General features: G+C 35.6%; 3 protein-coding genes across 4 annotated transcripts; 1 reads left to right on the forward strand and 2 right to left on the reverse strand.

The window, feature by feature from the left end:
• Positions 1-1,879: 1,879 nt before the first annotated feature.
• LOC120334339 (intraflagellar transport protein 88 homolog) lies at positions 1,880-5,213 on the forward strand. The gene is made up of 2 exons (XM_039401822.2): positions 1,880-1,996; positions 2,591-5,213. The coding sequence occupies exon 2, from the start codon at positions 2,627-2,629 to the stop codon at positions 5,114-5,116; it is 2,490 nt and encodes an 829-aa protein (XP_039257756.2). The 5' UTR covers positions 1,880-1,996; positions 2,591-2,626; the 3' UTR covers positions 5,117-5,213.
• Positions 5,214-7,046: 1,833 nt separating this feature from the next.
• LOC120334709 (N-acetylgalactosamine kinase-like) lies at positions 7,047-14,668 on the reverse strand. Its single transcript, XM_039402215.2, has 11 exons — positions 14,552-14,668; positions 13,691-13,766; positions 13,195-13,334; positions 12,488-12,606; positions 11,850-11,968; positions 11,498-11,596; positions 10,829-10,981; positions 10,016-10,226; positions 9,277-9,393; positions 8,625-8,712; positions 7,047-8,001 (listed from the first exon to the last, which is right to left on the reverse strand). Exons 1-11 carry the CDS (start codon positions 14,614-14,616, stop codon positions 7,788-7,790), a joined length of 1,401 nt encoding a protein of 466 aa, XP_039258149.2. The 5' UTR covers positions 14,617-14,668; the 3' UTR covers positions 7,047-7,787.
• Positions 14,669-14,670: 2 nt separating this feature from the next.
• LOC120334708 (uncharacterized) lies at positions 14,671-22,485 on the reverse strand. 2 transcript variants are annotated; one of them, XM_078120380.1, is made up of 2 exons: positions 22,237-22,485; positions 14,671-21,311 (listed from the first exon to the last, which is right to left on the reverse strand). In XM_078120380.1, the coding sequence occupies exons 1-2, from the start codon at positions 22,377-22,379 to the stop codon at positions 16,511-16,513; spliced, it is 4,944 nt and encodes a 1,647-aa protein (XP_077976506.1). In that variant the 5' UTR covers positions 22,380-22,485; the 3' UTR covers positions 14,671-16,510. The 2 variants fall into 2 exon arrangements, with proteins under 2 accessions (XP_077976506.1, XP_039258148.2); XM_039402214.2 differs by lacking the exon at positions 22,237-22,485 and adding an exon at positions 21,485-21,628.
• Positions 22,486-22,969: the final 484 nt, after the last annotated feature.

Genomic DNA, 22,969 nt, shown 5'->3' on the forward strand with positions numbered 1-22,969 from the left:
CCATCCCTGCATGGGATTCGAACCTGCAAACCCACGCAGAGTAATTATAGGTGCGTTGGCGAGCGTATTCCTAATGCTTAGCCCTTTGCCACACCGCCGCTTATATTTACTTAACGTTATATTTAAAAGGCCGAAATGAGATAAATAAATATTTCAGTATTTGAAATAATATTTGTAACTAAAAAGTACAAAACATTCATTCAAGTAATACAGTAACATAATCGAAATTACATCAAATTTGTTTCAAACATATTGAACAAAGCGGTAATGCGGGAATATGTGAAAATTGCGAACTGTTTACTAAACCCTGAAACAGTGAAACGGAACCTGATGATTGGCTGATTGCGGTAACCCAAAGAAGCACCAAAACATAAATAACTGTTACGTCACGTGATTACACAACATAAAACGGATTAATCAATATTGCACATAAAAACGACTCTATTTGCTGAATTGAATTAAAACAATTTTAGCCACAAATTTCCCAGAACACAATCTCAAAATCCCGATATTTCTATCGCCCTCTGACCTTACATTTTTTTATCGACACACGATGGCAGCACAATTCATCAATTGTGTACTATTGGCTGCCCGCTTCTTTATATATAGATGCCGGATCCAGAAACGAAAACCAATTTTTGATGTTTTTTATAAATTTATTCGTGATATTCGTGACAACGAGAAATATATAGCAATGAAAAATAGTAAAATCCTGATACACAAAAGAAAGTGGCATTTATTTATATAATAGTCGATCAAGTGACTTTTTGCTATTTAATTACATATTATTGTTTTTCTTTCCTTAAATACATAAAATGTGATATGTTGCTGTTTTCTTATAACATTATTAGACTACAATTGCAAACATTGTGAGAAATTACCTTTTATAACTGTATTGCTGAATTAAAAATTGTTATTTCAATATTATTCTATTTGCTATATGATTGCCCTTATATGGTATATACCTAAAATGTGAGATTTTTTTTTGCTAAATGATTGCCCCTGTATGGTATATACATATAATGTCAGATTTTCTCAGTTTTCTAATAACATAATTAGATTGCGAATGCAAACATTGTGATACTTTTCATGACTGTATTACTGATATTGTTTATTTCAATATAATTTTATTTAGTAATTGATTGTATAGTATATAGATAAAATGTGAAATTTCTCCAATCTTCTGTTCACTCATACCATACTATTAGATTACAATTTCAAACAGTGTGAAATATTACTTTTTATGAATGTATTATTTATCTTCTAATATTGATTAATTCAATATTATTTTATTTTATGAAAATCTAATAATAAAAAAAAAAAAAAAAAAAAAAAAAAGAAAAGGGTTCATAATAGCTCTGGGTTCATGAGTAATCACATTTTCAGTCCACCCCTACAACAAGACTTTTTTTTTAAATTCTACCCTACCCTTCTTATTGTAAAGTTTTTGAAACGAGGATTTTTTTGCTCGGTGACCAATATACAATGCTTCTCCCTTGACAGCTACCTTTTTTTGGCAAGGCCTTGATATATTTTGTTCTTTCTAACCGGTTGTCTATTTTTTTGCTTGGCACTTCGGAAATATTTTTACATTGCTAAATTTTGGAAAAAGTAATATTTACTGGATAAATATTAGGTACTGTAGCTTTTCGTTCGTTATCTATGACTTTTGTTTCGTTCTTATGAATAATTACCATGATCATTTTCAATTTTGTATAAGTTGTTAATATCAGAAAACTTGCAAAAATCAAACGCCCCAACATTTTAGGAATGTAACCATTCAATGAGCATGTATATATGCTCATTGAACCATTCTACCAGAACACACAGCAACCGCTATAAATACGGAATACATAGAAACATGTAGCCATCTAGTGTTGAAAGGTTTTCTTCACAAATACTGAAATACAACACAGTAAACAACTGTACGGAGATAATATTTGGTTTTTCAAGTTTTCTATTCCGATATAACTCGCTAAAAATCTGTAGAATACTGGTAAGTTGCTAAATTAATTTTTTTTGTTCGATATTATAACTTTAATAGTCTCCAACTATAAAAGTGTAGCTACGTTGTTCAGTTATTAGGCAGTTAGGATGGGATAGGATTTACATATTTCTGTACCGGTATTTATCCCGGGGGAGAAGAAGTTCCAGTGTTTATGCCACATAATTTACTAAATGTTTTTTTTTGCGACCAGAAGTTTGCTATATTTATACAATTTGGCAAAAATTTTAAACAGGTATCCATAATTTTGTATTGAAGTTAATAGGTATATCAAAATACTAAGATTTTGTGGTGTAATCCGACTATGTGCCAAATTTTAATATAAATTGCAATTATGTTGCCCTGTAAAAATGTCTGATTTTACAATTTATAGTAATTTTGATTATCGGAATTAAACAGATAATTAAAAGAAGATTTTCCAGATAGAAATATTTTTACAATGTGTTTAAACTCTATTCTTTGAGTGTCTGATTTTTATTGGACACCATTCCTGCATTCAGCCATTGGACATCTGTTTTTTAGTGATTTTTAACAATACAAAATGATGACAAAATTTTGATTTCCCATGTTCATTTTACATTTCAGATTTAAATTACAATTGTTTGACGCTGGACATCGAAAATGAGTTTCAATTTAGATAATCTTCGACTCGCGACGGAAGAAGAAAATGATGACTTGTATTCTGGATTCAACGAATATAATCCTATGTATGACACAGCAAATCTGGCAGAGGATGAAGGTTTTATGAACGCTGTAAAAACGAGTCACGGACGACGACCTCCAATGACGGCACTACGAGGCGCGAATCCAGTCTTAGGTCGAAATGCCATTCCTCCACCTTCATCATTTGGTCGTCCGGTTACGGGTGCCGTTGCTGATGGGAGCGCTCGACCTATGACCTCCGTCGCCGGAGCAGGTTTCTCATCTAATTTAGGTAAAGGTGCTGCTTTTGATCCATTAAGCCAGGCAGGAAAAGATAGACCAGGTGGCATTGCCCCTCCTCTTGACCCACTATCAGAAAATGGACCAGAAGAAAAAGTAAAAGCACTCGAAAAGCGAGTTGGAGAACTAATTGAGGAAAGCGTTGTTGCACAAAGTAAAGGGAACCTCACCCTTGCACTTGACAAAGCGAAAGATGCCGGTCGTAAAGAGCGAGCGCTCGTACGACAAAGAGAGCAAAGCGGTCTGAGCGAGAACATAAATCTTGACTTAACATATTCTGTTCTATTCAATCTTGCGGTCCAATACGAAGCAAACGAAATGTTCCCTGAAGCTTTGAATACTTACAACGTAGTTGTAAAAAATAAAATGTTCAGCAATGCTGGTCGCCTCAAAGTCAACATGGGAAATATATATTTCAACCAAGGGCAATATATGAAGGCGATTAAATTCTATCGCATGGCTCTTGATCAGGTTCCAAACACTCATAAAGATATGAGAATTCATATCATGCAAAATATTGGAGCTGTGTTTTTAAAAATGGGGCAATACAATGAAGCAGCGACGTCGTATGAACATATTATGACTGAAAAGCCGAACTTCCGAACAGGTTTCAATTTGATTCTCTGTTATTTTGCGCTCGGTGATAGTGACAAGATGAAAAAAGCTTTTCAGAAATTGCTTTCTGTTAATTTAGGAATTGATGATGAAGATAAATACACAACAAACCCAGAAAATACGCAAGAGAGCGTGTATTTGGATGCTATCAAAAATGATTTGCTTCGCCAAGCTGAACGCAAGCAAAGATCAACAGCTGAATGGACCATTTTAAGCGCTGCAAAAGTCATCGCACCTGCTGTTGAAAATACCTTCGCTGCTGGATTTGATTGGTGTATTGACCAAGTTAAAAACTCACCATGCCTTGACCTGGCGAATGATCTAGAAATTCACAAAGCTCTAATGTATTTGAAGGAGAGAGATTTTCCTCAAGCTGTTCAGATTCTAAAAACATTCGAGAAAAAGGAAACGCAGGTCAAATGTCAAGCTGCGACTAATCTTTCATTTATTTATTATTTGCAAGGAAACCTTGCTGATGCGCGGAGATACGCAGACATTGCTACGAAGGCAGACCGATTCAATGCTCCTTCGTTAACAAACATGGCGAACTGCCTTCTTTCTGAAGGAGACGTAAGCGGAGCAGAAACGCTATACAAAGAGGCTTTAGAGAACGATTCATCGTGTCATGAAGCTTTATTCAATCTTGGACTTTTGTATAAACAGCGACAACGTCTGGACGAATCTCTCGACTGCTTTTTGAAATTACACAACATAATGCGACATGATTCTCAAGTCATGTATCATATTGCGTCATTATATGAGCATATGGAAGATTGGAGCCAGGCTCAAGAATGGTTGATGCAGTGTGTCGGAATCGCATCCACGGATCCAAGCATTTTATCACACCTTGCAAAGATTTGTGAAAAGGATGACACAAATGCTGATTTGTCGCAGGCGTTTCAATATCGTTACGATGCGTATCGACTATTTCCTGCAGATATTGAAACTCTCGATTGGCTGGGGGGTTATTATATTCAATCTCAATTTTATGAAAAAGCTGTGAGGTATTACAGTCGAGCTGCTGTAATACAACCTAAAGAAGTAAAATGGCAATTAATGGTTGCGAGCTGTTACCGACGAAGCGGAAATTACCAACTTGCATTTGAAAAATACAAATCGATTCACAACCAATTTCCCGACAATGTAGAGTGTTTGAAATTCATCAACCGGTTATGCGTTGACCTCGGACTCCAAAACGAGCTTCAAGAATATGCAAATAAGTTGAAAAAAGCAGAAAAATCGAAAGAAATGAGAGAACAACGGGCAAGCAGTGGTGGCCGTAGAGGAGGAAGCGGTAGAGGGGATAGAACTCCCGCGAGTGCAAATAGTTCAGATGGGAATCTTCACAACGGTAGTGCTGGGAGTGGGTCAGCAAAGCGACGAACACTTCCAGAGGCAGATGGATACAGTACAACAAAGCGAGATATCGATTCATCCTATGTTGATCCTTTAGGACCCGCCCCCGAACGTCCAAAAACCGCTGCGAGACAGAGACAAGAAATTGCCGATGAATTTGATGACGTTGAAGTCGACGATGATCTTCTGCCAGTTTAAATTATTTATCATTGTTGTCAAATTTGACTGAAAAATAGATAAAAATTTTTGAATTCGTGATACAGAAAATACGCAGCAACAAAAAAAATGGACAAAATTAGTGATTTGGTTTTATTGGACCCAATCCAGACCCAGGGAAAGATGAGGAATTAAACATATATTGTTCATTCATTTTTACTCATTTCACAATTGAATTGGAACTCTTATGTCTCCATTTTGGACATGGGATAAACTGAACCTCCCACTCCCTCATATGGTTATATAATATTTTTTGATATTTCCCCTTAACAAGATTCCAGTTATGACCTATATTGTTCAATGGCATCACTGTTTCTCATTCCACGAAAAAGACAAAATTTTCAAAAAAGTTCAGAATGTTGTTATAAATTCACCGATGTGGTTTACTGTATATTTTTTCCTTAATTGTTATTTCCTAGATATAGTATAGTTATATTTTTGTACTGTTATTTGTTATTGTAATTTATATTGTGAGATGTTGATAATTTTTGCAATTATAAAATCTGAACATGAATTGTAGTCTGTTCTCATTGATACTAGTAGTTAGACCTGACATGTGCAAACTACGGCCCGCGAGCCAAATCTGGCCCGTTTGGTAATTCAATCTGGCCCGCCTGATGCTGCCACAACCAAACTAAATAAGGATTTGGCACGAGGATTATTGTTATTGTAACACTGTAAATATTGTTTATAAAATGTAACTTTTTACGTCACGCTCATATGTCTGATGGGCACAATTTTTGGCCCCTGGTCCTATCCCCGAGTTCAATCCTCGGTTGTTTTTACCCAATTTGACTCCTTACCCATTAGTACTTTGCAACTGAATTATATGCCAATAAGATTTCCATATTTGTTTCGGGGTAGGAAAGTCGATCATAAAGCTTGATAATACTAAGTTTTGATGAGGTAAGCCGTGAAAACACTTGTTATTTCCCGCAGAATTAGTAATTATTACATGCCAACTTAACATGGTGCGAGATGATATCTATTTCATACTATTTTCTGGAATAGCCAGTTTCTGGTTCGGCATCGTCTATCCAATTTATACACGGAAGGCTACAGTGAACTCAAATCTATATTTTGCCGACATAGTGGGTTTCATTGCACCCACAATTATTGGGATTCAACAGATATCAAAACCAATATTCACTGTAATCAGTTCCCTTAGGTCCTGCCGAAAAGTAATGAAATATTATCCTAATTTACACCATATACGTCCCAAAAGCGGTTTCATAATAATATTTCGCATTTATTTAATACAAATCAGCATCACTAATATTGATAGTTGCAGATATATATTGCACTAAAACATTCCAAAGAGTATACAGATGTTTTTGAATCAGAAAAAGTATTACATAGTATGATTGTTTCTATTATCACTTCGGATCGGTCAAAATATACTTTATTTATAGAATTCAATCATATCTTTGAATTTTATATTCAAACGTCAATAACATTATACCAAACATATGCCTAGTACATGCTAGCCGCCTTAAAAAAACATGATTGATTTAATCAAACAGTATGAAAAATGATACTATTCACTTTTGGATATGATATGATCATCCCTACTTCAGTGTTTGATGTAAATTCCTAGTGGTAATTAAGATTAGTGGTAACAGAGGAAAGGATGAATATAAGGCCAATTGTTACCAAGGTTATAAGGAAAATCAAGCTAGAATTAAGTTGGTTTTGACACCATTTTCCTCAGCTTTATCATGTCCTATTATAGTATCAGAGCAACAAGTTAGCAAATTGCAGTTTTTCAGAACAATGTTACGTCTGGTCTGACTGAGTGTCAGGTCAATGATGGTTTCTCGAAAACTACTACTAGCTATGTTAGATTAATTATGCTTAACAAGAAAATACAAATGGTTTTATTGATCATTTCCTAAGCATATATGACACGGAATCTATGAAAAGCACCTTTTATTTTCATTTCTGCTGCATAAAGTTTACAGTTATGTTCCAATACATTTTACATTACCAAACATTATTAGAGTTAATAGAAGTAATAGTTAAAAAAGATAATGATTTTGAGTAACATGGTTATCATAGGTACGTACAATGCAGTGAGATACAAATTCATTACATTCTAGAATTTATGGACATTATCAAAAATTGCACTTGTTATAATATGAAAGCATACTGCAGAGTAGGAATCAGAATTTAGACAGTGTTGCAAGCAGGGCTGTAGTGCCAGATTTGGGAGTCTGACTTTGGTAGGTTTTTACTGGAGTCTGGGTTAAAGTACTGAATTCCATGAGGTCGTTGGAGTTTCAGACTTTGAAAGGTAAAAAAAATAGTGAGAATTTTGTTTAGGACTTCAAAAAGCATTACGTTTACTGACCATTCTTAGCAGTCTATTAAAGAAGAATCGCATACTCTGAATTTTGTTATACAAATTTTAAAATTTCATTGGTAATAGAAGTCGAAACTTTCGTTTTTTTAAATCTATTGAAGAAAGCTTGCATAGGCTACTCTGCAAAGCGTTCGTTATCAGAATTTGATTTTTACAGAGCTCTAGTCCGAGTCTAAATATTGTACAACCCGAAATGGGAAGCGTAATTTTTCTTAACTCAGATTGAGAGCCAATTTTTTTTCAAGTTGGAGGCAAAACATTTTACAGCCCTGGTTGCAAGTAATGATCATTTTAATTCACGACATACACAGATGCCCCTGATCCTGGTTTAGTTGCGAATAATACTTCATCCATGGTCCTGCCTGTCATTCTCTGGCCTAAGTTGTCAAAGTATTGGGTTTTGACTTTTGTTAGGAAACTTTCCAATTTTTCAGAAGGTACAATTGATACTGCACATCCACCCCATCCTGCCCCTGTTAGTCGAGATCCAAGTGCGCCAGAATCCCTGAAAGATAAATGAATGATAAATATTCTGTCTATACCAGGAGTGAGCTAAGGACCAGGGGCCAAACATTTCGCCCAACTGGACTGGCGGGCAATATAAGTGTGACGTAAAAAGTTACATTTTATGAACAATATTTAGAATGTTACAAAAGCAAAGTGGAAAACAATAATTCTCATGCCAAATCTAAATTTACTCGCAATCTCAACAAATTCCTTGAGATATATTTAGCTAAAACGTCAATTTGAAACCTTGTTTTAGTTGGGTTGTAGCAACCTTAGGCGGGCTAGATTGAAACAACCCAATGGGTAGTAGTTTGCCCATGTCAGGTCTATACAATTACTGTATAATATTTCACTAAAATGCTTTTATTGACATCAGGTGCACAACAAGCAATGAAATATAAGGATATATGTTGCATACTGGTAACTGAGCACTGAATTTTCTGAAAAGATCAGTGGAAAATCATGGTGTAAAAATGTGGAATAAAGAATTAAAAAAAAAAACAGCAAAATTTTATACCCCATGGGCAATATTTCTCACAGAATTCGGGCCAGCAAAACTACTCCGACCCTTCAGCAATACAATACAATAATGTGATCATTGAGTCAGTTACTATTACCTACCTGCATAGTTGAGTGAGCTGATCCAACTCCAAGCAACTGCATTCATATGATTTGCTGCAACTTACATGGCTTGCTGTCATTAGATTGCCTGTTCAAGAAGAAAATAAAATCAATTTGAAATTTCAATGTGAAAATTTGCAGAAAATATGAATTTCTTGTTAACTATGGTAGATATAAGTAATAATAAAATGTAACTTCTATGTGTATTGTGAGCTAAATGACCGTCCTATGTTTCATTGTTAGACAAATATAGTATTTTGAAAGCTATTTAAGAGGTTGAGTAAAACCAACATGCATTCTTATGAGGAATAGTTTGAAACTTTGGGAGTCGATGGAAACTTCTAAGTACTTGATTTAATCTTGGGATATCAAGATATTCTGACTAGTCCTATTCACAATCCTAAATTATCCTAAATTTTTAAATATTATATTTGTCTAACGATGAAACATAGGTCTGTCATTTAGCTCACAATAATACAAGTTTTTGCCACACTATAAAATTTGAAAAAAAAACCGAAGCAGACTCGTTACTGCTGCAAGTTCAGACTCTTATCTACCAATAAATTCAGAATTTGACTTCATCCCTAACTTCACAGTCATGCTATTAAACTAACAAACCATAATGCATGTTATTTCACATATATTCACCTACCCAATGCCTCATCCTTATTCTGCATATCTTTTAAATCACAAGCTTCTTTGAATTTGAGAACTCTTTGTGCTTCACTGAATACATGCTCAGATCGTTGTCTCAGTTTGAACGTTTGTACTAAAAAAATAAGAAATTCAAGCTAATAACATGAATTGGCTCCGATTCTCAGGGCTGCAAAAAATCCAGCTCGGAATTGAGAATATAAAATTTAAATAACAAAAATTTTGGTCTTTGCAATTGATATGCTCTTTAAAATTCCTATCAAATTTGATGCTTTTGGAGTTCCTGTACAAAATATAAACTTCTGTTTATCACAATTGGCGCTCCAGAAGTGTGTGTACCAATATGAAGGTAACTAAGTTTGTTCGCCTATTTCACATCAAGTTGTATAAAGGGACTGAAACCTATGGGCAGAGGGTACGGTACATTCACTTGGCTAAAACAGACAGTCCCCAACTCGTAACAGAACTAAAATAAGGAAAATTGGAATAAAATATGGCCTAACCCTAACCTGTTACACATACTACGAGAGTACCCAATTGCAATTCTAACTTCAAATCCTAACTCTGAGGAAAGGATTACAAAATGTGACTACGGTTCCAGTAAAAAGTTTCAAACTACTGAGTTCATAGCCCTGGGTATCACTCCATCAAACTTAAAACAAACACAAATTCAAGTAAGGCCGAAAATTGAAAAAGGTAATGAAATGAACTGCAAAAAGAGAAAGGGAACCCCTCACCATCTTTTGTATTCTCACTGAGACAATATTCCACGAGTTGTTCGTCTGATATTCCAAGAATTTCTAAAATCTCCGACCGAGAGTACGGTTCATCATGTAAACCAGTTTTCACCAGATCCAGTATTTTATCAAACGAAGCTTCAAGTTTCGTTTGAAGGTCTTTGAATGTTTTTACTGAGGTAATGTCAACGCCATTTTGTTTGGCTAGGACCTGTCAAAAAGGATTACTATTTATTTGTTGCTTGTCTCATGTCTTATTTAGAGCAGATACAAACGATTTTGAAAATACGAACAAGCCATTTTTAAAGATAATCTCCAACATACCAGCAAATTTATCAGTCCCTCATGCCATACAAATGGTTGTCAAACTTTTCAAGCAATGCACCCTTTTCTAAGTCTATCAAGTCTCGTGCCCCACTTCAAAAAATACAAGCTAACAATAAGCTACAAATAACAGATAGTGGACAGAAGTATGTTTTATATAAAAACACGTAAATGGAATATAAATATCAAAAATAAGACGAGCAGATCAAATCTAACAAATATTTTTATTTTTAATTATGTTCACACCCCCTCAAAAAATTGTCTGTGGCCCCCTTGTGGGGCACGCCCGACCGTTTGAGAACCACTGTACTAGTGGAAGGCAGAAATATACCAAGGAGATAACTAAACTATTCACAATATTTTCATGACTATTTTACCTATATATACACCTTAACAAGATTGAGGACTCTTCAAAATCAGAAAGGTTCCTGGGCTACCATGATAAGCTTACACAGAGCCTTGTTTAGAGAAAACATCAAACTATTTTACCTTGGTAGAAATCTTGCATTCAGCAACCCTCTGATTGAAATGTGAGGTTGCCGCTTTATTCAATTCAACACAACAATTTGAGATTACGAACACACTTCCATCTGGTAGAGAAACTTCTTCAGTACGAAGAGGGTTAAAGGAGATGAGTTTAGCCTGAAAAGATGATAGAGTAAGATTTCATTAATCCATGGTGGGGGAAAAGAATAATTTGGTCAAAATAGGAAGTGTGCAACAGAGACTGCGGAAAAAAAACGACCCGCCAAGAATTTATTGTGGCCATTGTCAACACTCCCCATCAAGTATGAAATCCTAATCTGACAGTTCGTTTAAAAAAAGGGCTCACATGAGTAAAATACATAATATTTTTGCTCTTTTCGCTGCATTAAATCTTTCCTGTTTGCCTGGTGACTTACAAAACTGACCGACAAAAAATGCTGCACACTCTTGGCCTAAATTCAAATCCTCCTGACCACACAGAATACAAGTATAGCTAACTTGGTCAATGTTTCAAATGCATATTATGTCATCGATCAGACCTTATCATGCCTAAAATAGTTAACGCCAAATATTCTAATCGTTTTAATATCAAATAGGCCTATCAGTTTCAATTAGGAATTTGGAGTCCACATGGCACACAAAAAGAATATTATATGACTTTAGAAAACTCACTGCTCCTTTTTCAGCAAGGAAAGAGATAGATTGGTCCATTCCTCCTCCTTGTGTTCCGATATATCTCTCACATTTTGCACAAATATCAGCCATGTTCAACTGATAAAAATTTTAATTGGAAATATTAGATTGCATTCAACTCTATTGTCAAAACTGGGGTTTTGGTTTTTTTCACTGTTTTTGACGACTTTTCAATGTTACAAATGTTACAATAAATTATATGGATCGGTGTTTCTCAAATTTACCCAGCTTTAAGTGCAACAAAAAACAGCTACAATCATTACGAAACATAGTTTCCAATAATATACTCTACTAATTTAATACAATGGTTGTTCCTTATTTCCAAAAGTACCTTGGATATTGATTTCCCATTTGCAAAAGCGGTTGCAAGTCCAGCTACACACACAAGAGCACTAGAACTTGATAAACCAGCATTCTTTGGTACAGTACCGTGAACTAGGATGTCCATCCCTATAAAAACAATGCAAGAAAATAGAATACCGGTATTTCATTCCTTCCTATGTGTTATATCATACACCAAATTAGAGTTACTTATGCATGTTTATTATGCTTGATACTAAAGTGATCACAATCATCCATCATGGATCATTATAATTTTATTTTGCATTTACTTCGGGTTTGGATATACAGGGTGTCCATGAAAAGTCCCTATACAATTTCAATTTTTGTTGAGAAGTCATTTCTCAAGATATCTTAATCAGGTTTGTTGTTTCTTAATCAGTAATTATTCAAGTATTTTTACCTCATTTGATACATCTGTGATGGCCAAAACAATATATGGTATCAATAAATTCACTTTGTAATTTTAAAAAATTTCAAGACTTCATGGACAACTATACTTAATAATTTATGACTATGACATAGAAGAGCCAACCAGTGCACTCCCAACAAGGAGCTTTTATATACTACATTTTTTATGCTGCTTTTTAATAGGCTTTCACACAAGAATAACAACTGTTGCATTCTTACCAACTGGTTCTTGTAAGCTTTCATTCTCAACAATTCCTTTGAAACCACAGAAGAAATAATGAAACCATTGAGGATTTGATTTGTCAATAATAATGTTCTTGATACTGGTTGTGAAGTCTCTGAAAAATCAAATGCATAGTGTACCACTATAAATCCATATAGTATCAGTAATTAGGATAGGGTTTACATATTTATCCCGGGGGAGCGGAAAAGTATTAAGACCCCTTATCCTGTTACCAGTCCATGTCGGGTATGGGATTAGTTAGCAAGTAATTCGTTTCAGATGCATCGACTTGATGGTGGAGGAAGCCGTAATCGACCAGCGTTCACGCAAACCATGTTGCGGCGGCGAGAAGTCCAGCAGTCCTATCGCACATACAGAAACTATCCACGTGAACCCATGCAGGATTATTAGAGATGCAGTGATGAGCGTATTCCTAATGCTTAGAACAAAGCGCCACACCACGAGCATTGGCTTTTCAATGGTAGCAGGTTACTTTGCTCAGAGATGGGTTTCCTCTGATTCTGAGTAAGTATGGCCTTGCTTTGAGCAAATTCTCTTATAGAATAAAATATTTATCAATTGATCAACTACCTCCAACTGTGACCTAGACCGCCAACAGGGTGAAAGATTGGCTTGTTTTACGATTAAGATTAAGTCATCTTGGCGGCCTCCTCAAAAAAACATAAAAAAAAAACATACATACTTATAATTCTTGGCGTCCAGATTACAAATCCTGATTTCTCCTGTGTTAGTTTTCTTGACAGCAGCACAAATATCTTGCTCAATTGCCATTGGCAAAACTGAATATCCACAATAATCAATGTGTTCTCCAATTAAATTCACCTTGAAAAAAAAATTAAATAGATAAGGAATGATTCTAATAGGATAGGATTTACATAATTATCCTGGGGGATAGGAAAGCCAATAGGATGGCTCAACAATATGGCGAAACATGACCTCTCGTACGGATACAGTCGATGACAGTTATTTGTTTTCCGATGCATGGATTTGATGGTGGAGGAAGCTATAACCGACCAGGTTGCATGAACCCCCTTACAGCGGCGAGGAGTCCAGGAATTTTACAACGTTTTAGTAGCTTTTGACATTACAGTGGTCATTTACTCCATGGACAGCCTACTTCTGACTGCGATTGATTCAGCTTTGAGCAAATTTTCATTCAGTTGGTATATCATACTCACTCTTCCAGGCGCTCTGGCGATGAACTCCGGTCTTGAACCATACTTTTGCTTGAATGCCTCACACATCTGAGAGAACCTAAAACAGTTAAATTCAGAGAACATCGGCAAACCAAAAATTAAGGTAGAATTGATTTAAAATAAATGATCCAAGCCCCCTTGCTTTCTTTAATTTATAACACTTCTTCATGACAGCATCACGGGCGTAGACAGAAATTTTTAAAGGGGGGGGGGGGTTCTGAAATCTCTAAGTTAGACCATAACAGCTAGCGGACACGGACGGAAAACATGGGTTTTCAGGAATCTTTGAGGGTCTAAAAAGTGTTTCAAGCTCCTGAAAATGGCTATGTATGATACAGAAGAATGCTTTTTTATTACATTTCAAAAGGGGAAGTTCCGAACCCCCAACTACCCCTTCCTGGCTACACCCCTGGTAATGTATGTTGAGTACCCAATTTACCTACAACCTACCCAATTTATTATTTACCCTGGGTTAGGTGGGGGCATCGAATTTGAATCTGAGATGTGTATTCAGCGATGCCAACATGGTTAATTCTAACGCTTTAATAGCAAGACTGCATCTGCTACATTTGAAGTATTTGAGCATTGCTCGGCCGTGTGGCGCATCGTGCCGAGCGTTAGGTATGCGCTCGCTATTGCACCTCTGATTATCCTGCATGGGTTCACAGGGACGAGACTTGTGGGGAAAATTCTGTATGAGTGGATTACTGGACTCGTCTCCGTCGTAGGGTGGTTCACGTAACTGCTGGTTGATTTCAGCTTTCTCTCTCCTTAGGTATACTATATAGTATTAAAAAATTGTTAAAATCTGTTTCGTTTCCTATTATGAATACCACTTTTTACCTCTTGTGCTGTTTTTCATCAGTGTCCATCAGTTTTTCCAATTGAAAAATAGGAGGCGTCGCCATTTTTATATCCTTTATGACCAAACAATATAGACTATGACCTAACAATGACAATACCTTATATGAAAAAGAAATTCATTCAAAGAGTTTATTATCAAACAATAACAAAGCAAAAAATGAAAAAAAATTATTCTACTTGAAAAATTCATACTAGTTTATGAAATGAATGAAAACATAAAAAAGTCATCAGACAAATTCTGAAGTACAAACAAGTCAAAACAAAGAAAATTGACTAAATATATAAGAAATAAAATTGAAGGAGAGGATTTTAAATATCCCAGAAAGCCAGTAAGGCAGTTAATAATAACGTGAACCATGTACTTTCGACCAGATACCAGCACACAGCGGGTGTACAATTATCTAACATAAATTTGGGGTCTTGATGTTCAAAAATTTTGCATTCTAATCCTGGTCATGGGGAGAAAAATTCCGATTCTCTCCAAATGAAGCAGCTTTTCAAATAAAGGCACGAAAAACATCAGACAAAAAACTTCCATTACTATATTAGAAAATAGTGATGTTATTTCAAGTAGTTTAGGAATAATATTTTAAACAAAACACAAAATATAGGAAGAAAATGTTGTTCAAATTTCACAACGAAAATACAAAACTGTTTCATACTCTCATGTTTGCAAAAACGAATCTACTCATAAATGTTATGCAGCAGTATCAGAAAGGGTCCAAAATTAATGATTAACAACAATCATATAAACAGCAAAGCATAAGAAAGTAACATTCACGGCACAATAAGCAAAGACGACTTCTCATTGCACCAATGGGATCTCCAGCCTCTAGGCCTACATTACCAACTATACCTGCTATCCTCTCGTAAAAAAATTGATGTACAATACGAAATCTTGGAATATAAAATTAAATGTGACATGTGCGAATCTAAAAAATTTACACATTTGTTTACAAGGAATGCTTTATTTATTTAATCATTCAAATTTTACTCAAGCCTTGTTAAATCAACGGTTCAACCGATCTAGATTGCAACAATTGGGAAATAGAAAAATGTCCAACATTACTAAAACAGTAGTTCTATATACCTGGCTTCTTGTCAGGAGCCTTGGTTAGAGTGAACACAATAAAATCGATATGAGATTTGAAATAACAGAACACCGATTCATATAGAGATTTAGCTACAAACAAAACAACATATTCACTGGCAGATGAAGAACATAAATGAAATCAAGTAGAAGTTAGTAAAGAAAATCTTTAACAATTTTGAATATTTTTCAGAAGATGTGCTTTTTCAAATGCAACCCAAGGAAAGCTGTTCAGACAATAAACATATCAATCACGTTTTATTGGTGAAATAGTGATAATATGATTCAATTATTATCTTAGTATAGTATTGTTAATGAAAAGTAAAAAAGCGAACGACATACATAAAAACACATATTGGAATGATAATTAGGAATAACATATTCTCTCGGCTCAGTAGTAGGAATACATTCGCTACCGCACCTCTGATCAACCTGCGTGGGTTCGCAGGTTCAAATTCTGTGGGGGTTAATTATGTGCGAAGGGATTGCTGGAATCACCCCCGCCATGGAGTGGGTCACGTAACAGCTGGTCGGCTATGGCTTTCTCCATCATCAAGCCAATGCATCTGAAACAAATAACTGGCTAACTAATCCCATACTCGACATGGACTGGAAACCAGACAACAGGTCGGGGTTCACCGCATGATTAAGCTGTCTCATTAGCTTTTCGTTACCCCAGGACTACGATCTAATGGAAGCTTAAAACATATACTCGCTATTTCAAGGAATAAGATTATGTTATTCTCATTTATAACTCTAATGCTACAACTGAAACAAAATATTTATAGCAAAAAGTAAACGAGACAATAAGACTTGTAGTATAATATACAATTTCCTAGTAAACTATATCAAAATTGCTGTGATGGATCTCTCTCAACTTGAGTTTGAGGTGAGGACACAATGTTTAAAACTTGAGCAGGTGAGGCAGTAATTTGAGTAGGCACAGTACTGGTACTCTGAATTGGTATGAAAACCATGTTGTTCTGCTGGTTATCGCCAATGTCCATAGACCCCACTGGGGGCTGAAACTTAATAGTGGGTGTTATAATTTGAATTGGGGTTAAAATTGGCTGTCCAAATCTCAATGGTTGTGTCAGAAATAGTGTTTGTGTGTCAGCAGGATTGTATATTTGGGGCTGTTGTGTCATAGCCAATGGCATTACTGTGTTTACTACATTATATCTTGGTCCATTAAGTATTATAGGCTTTTGCATAGTTTGCACTAATTGAGAAACCGGAACTAGATCTTGCTGGGGCATACTGGTTTGAACCGGTTCAGACTGGTTCGGTACAACTGCATTTTCTTGTGTTGTGTCAAAATGAGTTGATCGATCCTGTTGGCTGGTTGGAACCGGATTATTCTGGCTGGTTGGAATCGGATTATTCTGATTATGATCCATTAACATTGGCAATGGGTAGCTTACACTGGTCTGCTGCAATTGTGTTACTGAATTAATGATTGGTCGGCGTAAGGGCTGGGTAACAACTATCTTCTTCGGGCTTTGTTTGATCTTGATCAGGGGATTTCCATTTCCTTTTTGAGGAGATTTTTGGAGTTCCGTCAGCTTTGCGATTCTTACAATGGGCTGGTTTTGTAATAGTGGCGAGCTTGTACTTAATTGATTGATTGGGATATTTACCATTTGGTAATTGGAAAAAAGATGAGTAGGTTTGGATGGAGATTGAAATTGCGAAGTTTGGGATTGATTTGATTTGTTCGGAGAGGATTTACTTCCCAATCGTACTTTATTTGGCGAGTTTGCACCTCTGAGTGAAATATGAGGTACTGTGTAGTTTGCCACTGATTTACTAACAGTATTCGAAACTTTTTTGACGAGTTCGTCGACTGTTGAAGCAGCTGAAGGGTTGTCAAATCCTCGAGCAATCGGAACGACCCTTCCGTCGCTTAATCTCGTAGCTGCGTAAACGTTTCCATTTCGCATCTTAATTGATATATTTGATGGTAATGCTGCGGGTATTATTGGTTTTGTGACAATTTTTATAGTCGGTTTCTTTAAAGTTTTGATTCTCTCTAAAGAAGGCATCCTTTCTTTCATTACGATTTCAACCGGGGCTTTCTTTACTTTTTCAACAAAGACTTCCCTTTCTTTTACAACGGGAACTGGTTTATGTACTCTTCTCATAGCTCGTTCGAGACGCTTTCTACGTTGTTCTTTCGCTATTTCTTCTAGCCTCGTTTCTTCTTTTAACAAAATCATGTCGACAATGTCGTAGACGTCGCCATCAGGTATTAAGATCGGCAAGAGTGAAGGACGGTTAATTATATTTTCTTCAGCGAAATTTAAAACTTTACCGAGGACTTTATTTTGTTGTTTTATTTTTTGTCGTGTTTGACGTCTGTCATTCGTGCTCGAGTTTTCTTCCAATTGTGTACGATCGGCGATTTTTAATAATTCTTTTAAATTTTCTTTCAAAATTTCTTCCAATTCAAATAAAGCAGCAGTGAGTAGGGTTTGTCTCTCATTTTCGAACAATGATTCATCAATAATTCTGGGGGGTGGCGAATTGTTTCTCCTCGTAAAATAAGAATGAGTATAATCCTCATCCCCGGATCCGTCATCGAAACTCGCAACACTCGACATCGGCGAATCAACTGCCATGTGTGAAATAGTAACATTATCTCCGAATGTGTATGTGTTTTTATTAGTCAGCTCCTCCGACCAATGATCAATTTTATTTGCAGCATTTTGAATCTGATCGTGTTCTCGTTTCATTTGTACTTGTGCCTGTAATCGAGCTTTTTGCAAACGGATATTCCAAGGTTCTAATTCTTCATACAACCATCTTAGTTTATTGATGAGTTGTTTGTGTATCTGAAAAGCAGTTTTGCCGTAAACAGATAATTTTTCTTCGGTCTGTTGCGCTTCTAAATCATTTATAAGCAACTGAATAGCGTCAACATTATCACAAAGCATCTCAAAATCAACATTTCCATATTTTTCTGGCTGAACTTTTTTCTGGCTTTCCTGTTTCGTTTTCTTTGGTGTTCTTCCTTTTGCGACTTTCTGTCTTTTAACAGGAGTTGTAGTTATTTCCAGCCTTTCAACAGTTGAGGTACGTTTACGTAGACTTCGTCTTTCCACAAGTACTGGACAAGGATTAGAATACTTTGGATTCTTTTTACGCAATCTAGTTTTCTTTTCTTCAAAAAAATTCTCAACTTTTATATCATCATCAACTTCAGTATTTTCAAGCAGATTTTCAGTTTCAGTATCAGACTTCAAATTATCACTAACAATACTTTCTGTTACTTTTACTATTTCTTTAACATTATCTGTCACGCTACCAATCTCTTTTTGACAATCATTTTGAGTTTCCAACAAATTTTCAGAAAGAGATTTACTCTCAAACTCTTTGCAATGCTCTTCAGTTGATGGTGTTATAGAATCCAATCCGTTTAGCATTGGAGCTGACTGTGGTAGTGGTGCTTTTGTAACAGGGATCTCATCGCAATTATTTTCTATTTTCGGAGACAAATCTGCACTTGTATCATTATTAAGTACTTCCATAGCTTCAAAAATATTGTCATCTTTATGTTTTTTGGGCACAGTATCACTATTTTCAGATGTTGTTATGTCTTCGTGCGGCGAAAGTTTAGGAACTCCATCTTTGATGCAATTTTCAGATTCTTGAGTAATAGGTTCAGACATGGTTTCATTTTTCTGAGATAATTCATCTAATTCAGAATTCACGCTTTCCTTTTCAATGTCCATTTCATTTTGGAGTCCCTTGTTTGATTCCTTGTTTTCAACAGAGTCTCTCTCTGACGTTTTATTGTTCATACTCTCAGAAACCATTACATTGGATAATTCAGAATTTTCATTCTCCTTTTCGATGTCAATATCATTTGAATTTTTAATGTTCGATTCTTCATTTTCAACGGGGTCCCCCTCTGATGTTTTATTTATCATGGGAACACTATCAGAAACAATTTTCTTGGATAATTCATCTAATTTAGACTTTACATTCTCATTTTCAATGTCTATTTCATTTGGAATTTCATCACTTGATTTTCCATTTTTAAATGTGTTCCCTCCTGAGGTATCATTTATCATGGGAACACTATCAGAAACAATTTTCTTGGATAATTCAACCAATTCAGAATTATCATTCTCTTTTTCAATGTCTATTTCATTCAAATTTTCATGTTTAATAGTGCTCCCTTCTGAGGTATCATTTTCCATGGGAACACTACTCGCTACAATGTCTGTGATAGATGAAACAGGTCTCTCTGGAACCCAAATCTCATCCGGGCCGTACTTAGGGACTGGTTCCCCGAATTCTCGATGCCTATAAACTCTTACATCATCGCCACAAAATTGAGGAAAATATATATAAATATTACCAAGATAATCTTTACCCAGTTGCATACATTGTAATTGAGGTGAATCCATGGCTAGAAGAGCATTTTGAACACTTTGTAACAAGGATGAAGAGTCGCAAAGCGCTTTTAAAATTTGCAACTTTTGAGCGAATTTTAATTCTGTAAAAGTTATCATTTGGTCAAGAGAATGAAGTTGGTTTTTCCATTCCATCGACTCAAAAAATTCTATACTGATTCCAAGTTTTTCAGAAGCAATTAAGTACGATTTCGTTTTTTGTACTATTTCAAACCATTTTGATAAACGTTCATTTAATCGTTTATTCCAAGTTGAGAAATGCATCGGAGGTCTTTGATTTAATTGACTTCTCTCTTGATAAGTGCATAGAAGTGATGTCATAATCTTTGCCAAATAAAGAGAATTTTCAGGTATTATGATACACCTTTCTAATAAATACATATTTAATTCTGGGAACTTTAAAACGGATTCAGCAAAATGTAAAAAGAATCCTATCTCAGGCAGAAGATGAGATGTACGAATTAATTTTGCATCCTCGTGTCCATCTATTGTGTTAATCCAAGCTGCGGCGATACGCTGATACAAAAGCTCTTGTTGACGTCTCTCACGATAACTAGACTTCTTATCATCTTCTCCTAGTACTGTTTCCTCACATTTTACAAAATCATAAACCAATTTTACATCGGTGTCGTTGAAGCCAAAAGCATATTCTCTTGCGTTTCCGATACGTCCATAACGACTGACCGGCGCTAAATTATCATCATTCATGTCAATTGCAAACTTTCCTTTTGATGTGATAGAAATTGCAGCTTTATCTTTAAGTTCTTTTTTCAAAAGAGCTATTTTTGCTTCAAAAATCATTTCAATTCGTTTTGCCCTTTTTGAGATAGCATTTTCAGTGCCGTTATACCGATAACAATTTTCAACCATAGTGCGAAAATCTCTAGCAAATTCAGTAATTCCAGAATATTGTTTGCTTTCAAATTTTTCTATTATTTTATTAAGCCACATTGGCTCTTTAATCTTTTTTTCATAATCCCAAAGTCCAAGTCCTTTTATGTCAACCTTTTCCATAAAAGGCCAACATGTCGATTTATTTTGCTTGACAATTTCGGTCAATATTCTGTAACTAGTCTCCAATTCTTGTGTTTTATCTTCTGCCAATTGCATGGAACTCTTGTTTGTTTCAGGGGTGTTTTGATTATTATCATTTTTATCACTAGATTGAGGAGTTTCTTTCGAAAGTTTATCAATTTCATGATCAACTGAACTCATTCTGAAAATTTTTCTGGGAAAGATAAAATAAATTGATTAAAATTATAAATTTATTAAAATTACTCAAACTCGAATTCTTGTTCAGCAGAATCAATTAACAAGCAAAAATGAGGGTTCTAGTGAAGTAAACGCCGTAACTGCTTAAACAACGGCTAACAAAATTGAGATATGAAAAGAACGCCGTACCTGCTCAAATAACACCCAACTAAGATGTGATGTGAAATTTGAATGTAAAATAGGATCGAAATTACATCTGTATTATCTTAAACCGTCACTGTCAAAAGTACAAAAAGGTATCCTCTCCTGAATCTAGTTGTCCGCCTCCCATTTGTCCCATGTGTTTAACGCAGCGGTTCCCAAACTATGGGTCGCGACCCACTGGTGGGTCGCAAAAAAAATCTTAGTGGATCATAAAAAGATGTAGAAAGCTTTGATTAATTAAACTGGTTTTTAGGATCGGTGGCGACTCGAATACGTAAATCTTCAAAAAAAAACAAAAGAAATTAAATTGAATTTAAATTCTAATCTGTGAAAGTTTCCTTTTCACGATTTTCTCAAAGAAACAAAAGTTTCCTACAAAAAATGACCATGTGGCTTTTTTACGCACACTGACATAGCAGTTTTGTACACTGTACAGCACTCCATACTGTGTTTCCCCAAAATTTAGACACGATTTAGATTTATTTTCTTTTGAAGAATACCACTATGTTATTTTTTTTTGAAGAGGTCTTTGAGACGCAGTTCTTACAACTTCATGACAGCTCCTGCCACAACGGTACCGCGGCGTCTTCCGCCATGGTTTCATCGCGCTATTACTGGTATATTTACAAAGTCATATACAATATTTCAGTTCCTAATGCGGGATTATATCTACTTAAATCTAAACCTAACCCCAAGAACATCAAAACTGTATTCATAATAAAAGTGTTCCAACTTACCCAATATTTATCACCATCAGGGGCAGCCCTGCTATTACAGCCGACATGCCGTGGTTACGGCAGCAAAATTGGTGGTATTCGATTTGCTGCCATAACCACGCAGCTAAAAAGTCAGTCGCCGTGGGTTTGGTGTTAGCGGACATGGTTTGGAAATCCTGCCATGGTTTTGCGGCAGCTCTAGACGCCACAAATACTTGAAACTGCACTTGAGGTCTTTTGTGTTCATTTATCAAAAATAAAATTACATTGTCTGATTGTAGAAAATCACGAGATGGGTCGCCATAAGCTGTGGTACGTACCGTAATAAATAGTCGGTTCCAACTGTAAAAAGTTTGGGAACCACTGGTTTAGAGTATTGCAGTAGTGCAGTATTGTGTTCGCCAAGACAGACTTATTTTTAGAAAAAAAATTAAAAATTTGGATGTATTTTCACATCACAATTTCGTTTGGAGTTATTTAGGTACCAGTAATAACAGCATTCATTTTCACACGACATTTGCGTTTGGGGGTATTTACCGTAAGCAGTTACAGCGTTTGCTTCACGAGACCCAAAATGAGCGATTGAGAAAACACACACACTGCAGTCTGACCCTATGGTGTACCGGTACCCAAAGCTTCTATAATCCCAAGAACAGGCCCTTGACCTATACCTATATTCAAAGACATCAATTATAAGACAAAGCCCGAGTTTCATGACGCTGATCTTCGCAACGGCTGTTGAACGTCGACCACA

This window comes from Styela clava, chromosome 15 (genome assembly GCF_964204865.1).
Source record: "Styela clava chromosome 15, kaStyClav1.hap1.2, whole genome shotgun sequence".
NCBI classification, from domain to species: domain Eukaryota; kingdom Metazoa; phylum Chordata; class Ascidiacea; order Stolidobranchia; family Styelidae; genus Styela; species Styela clava.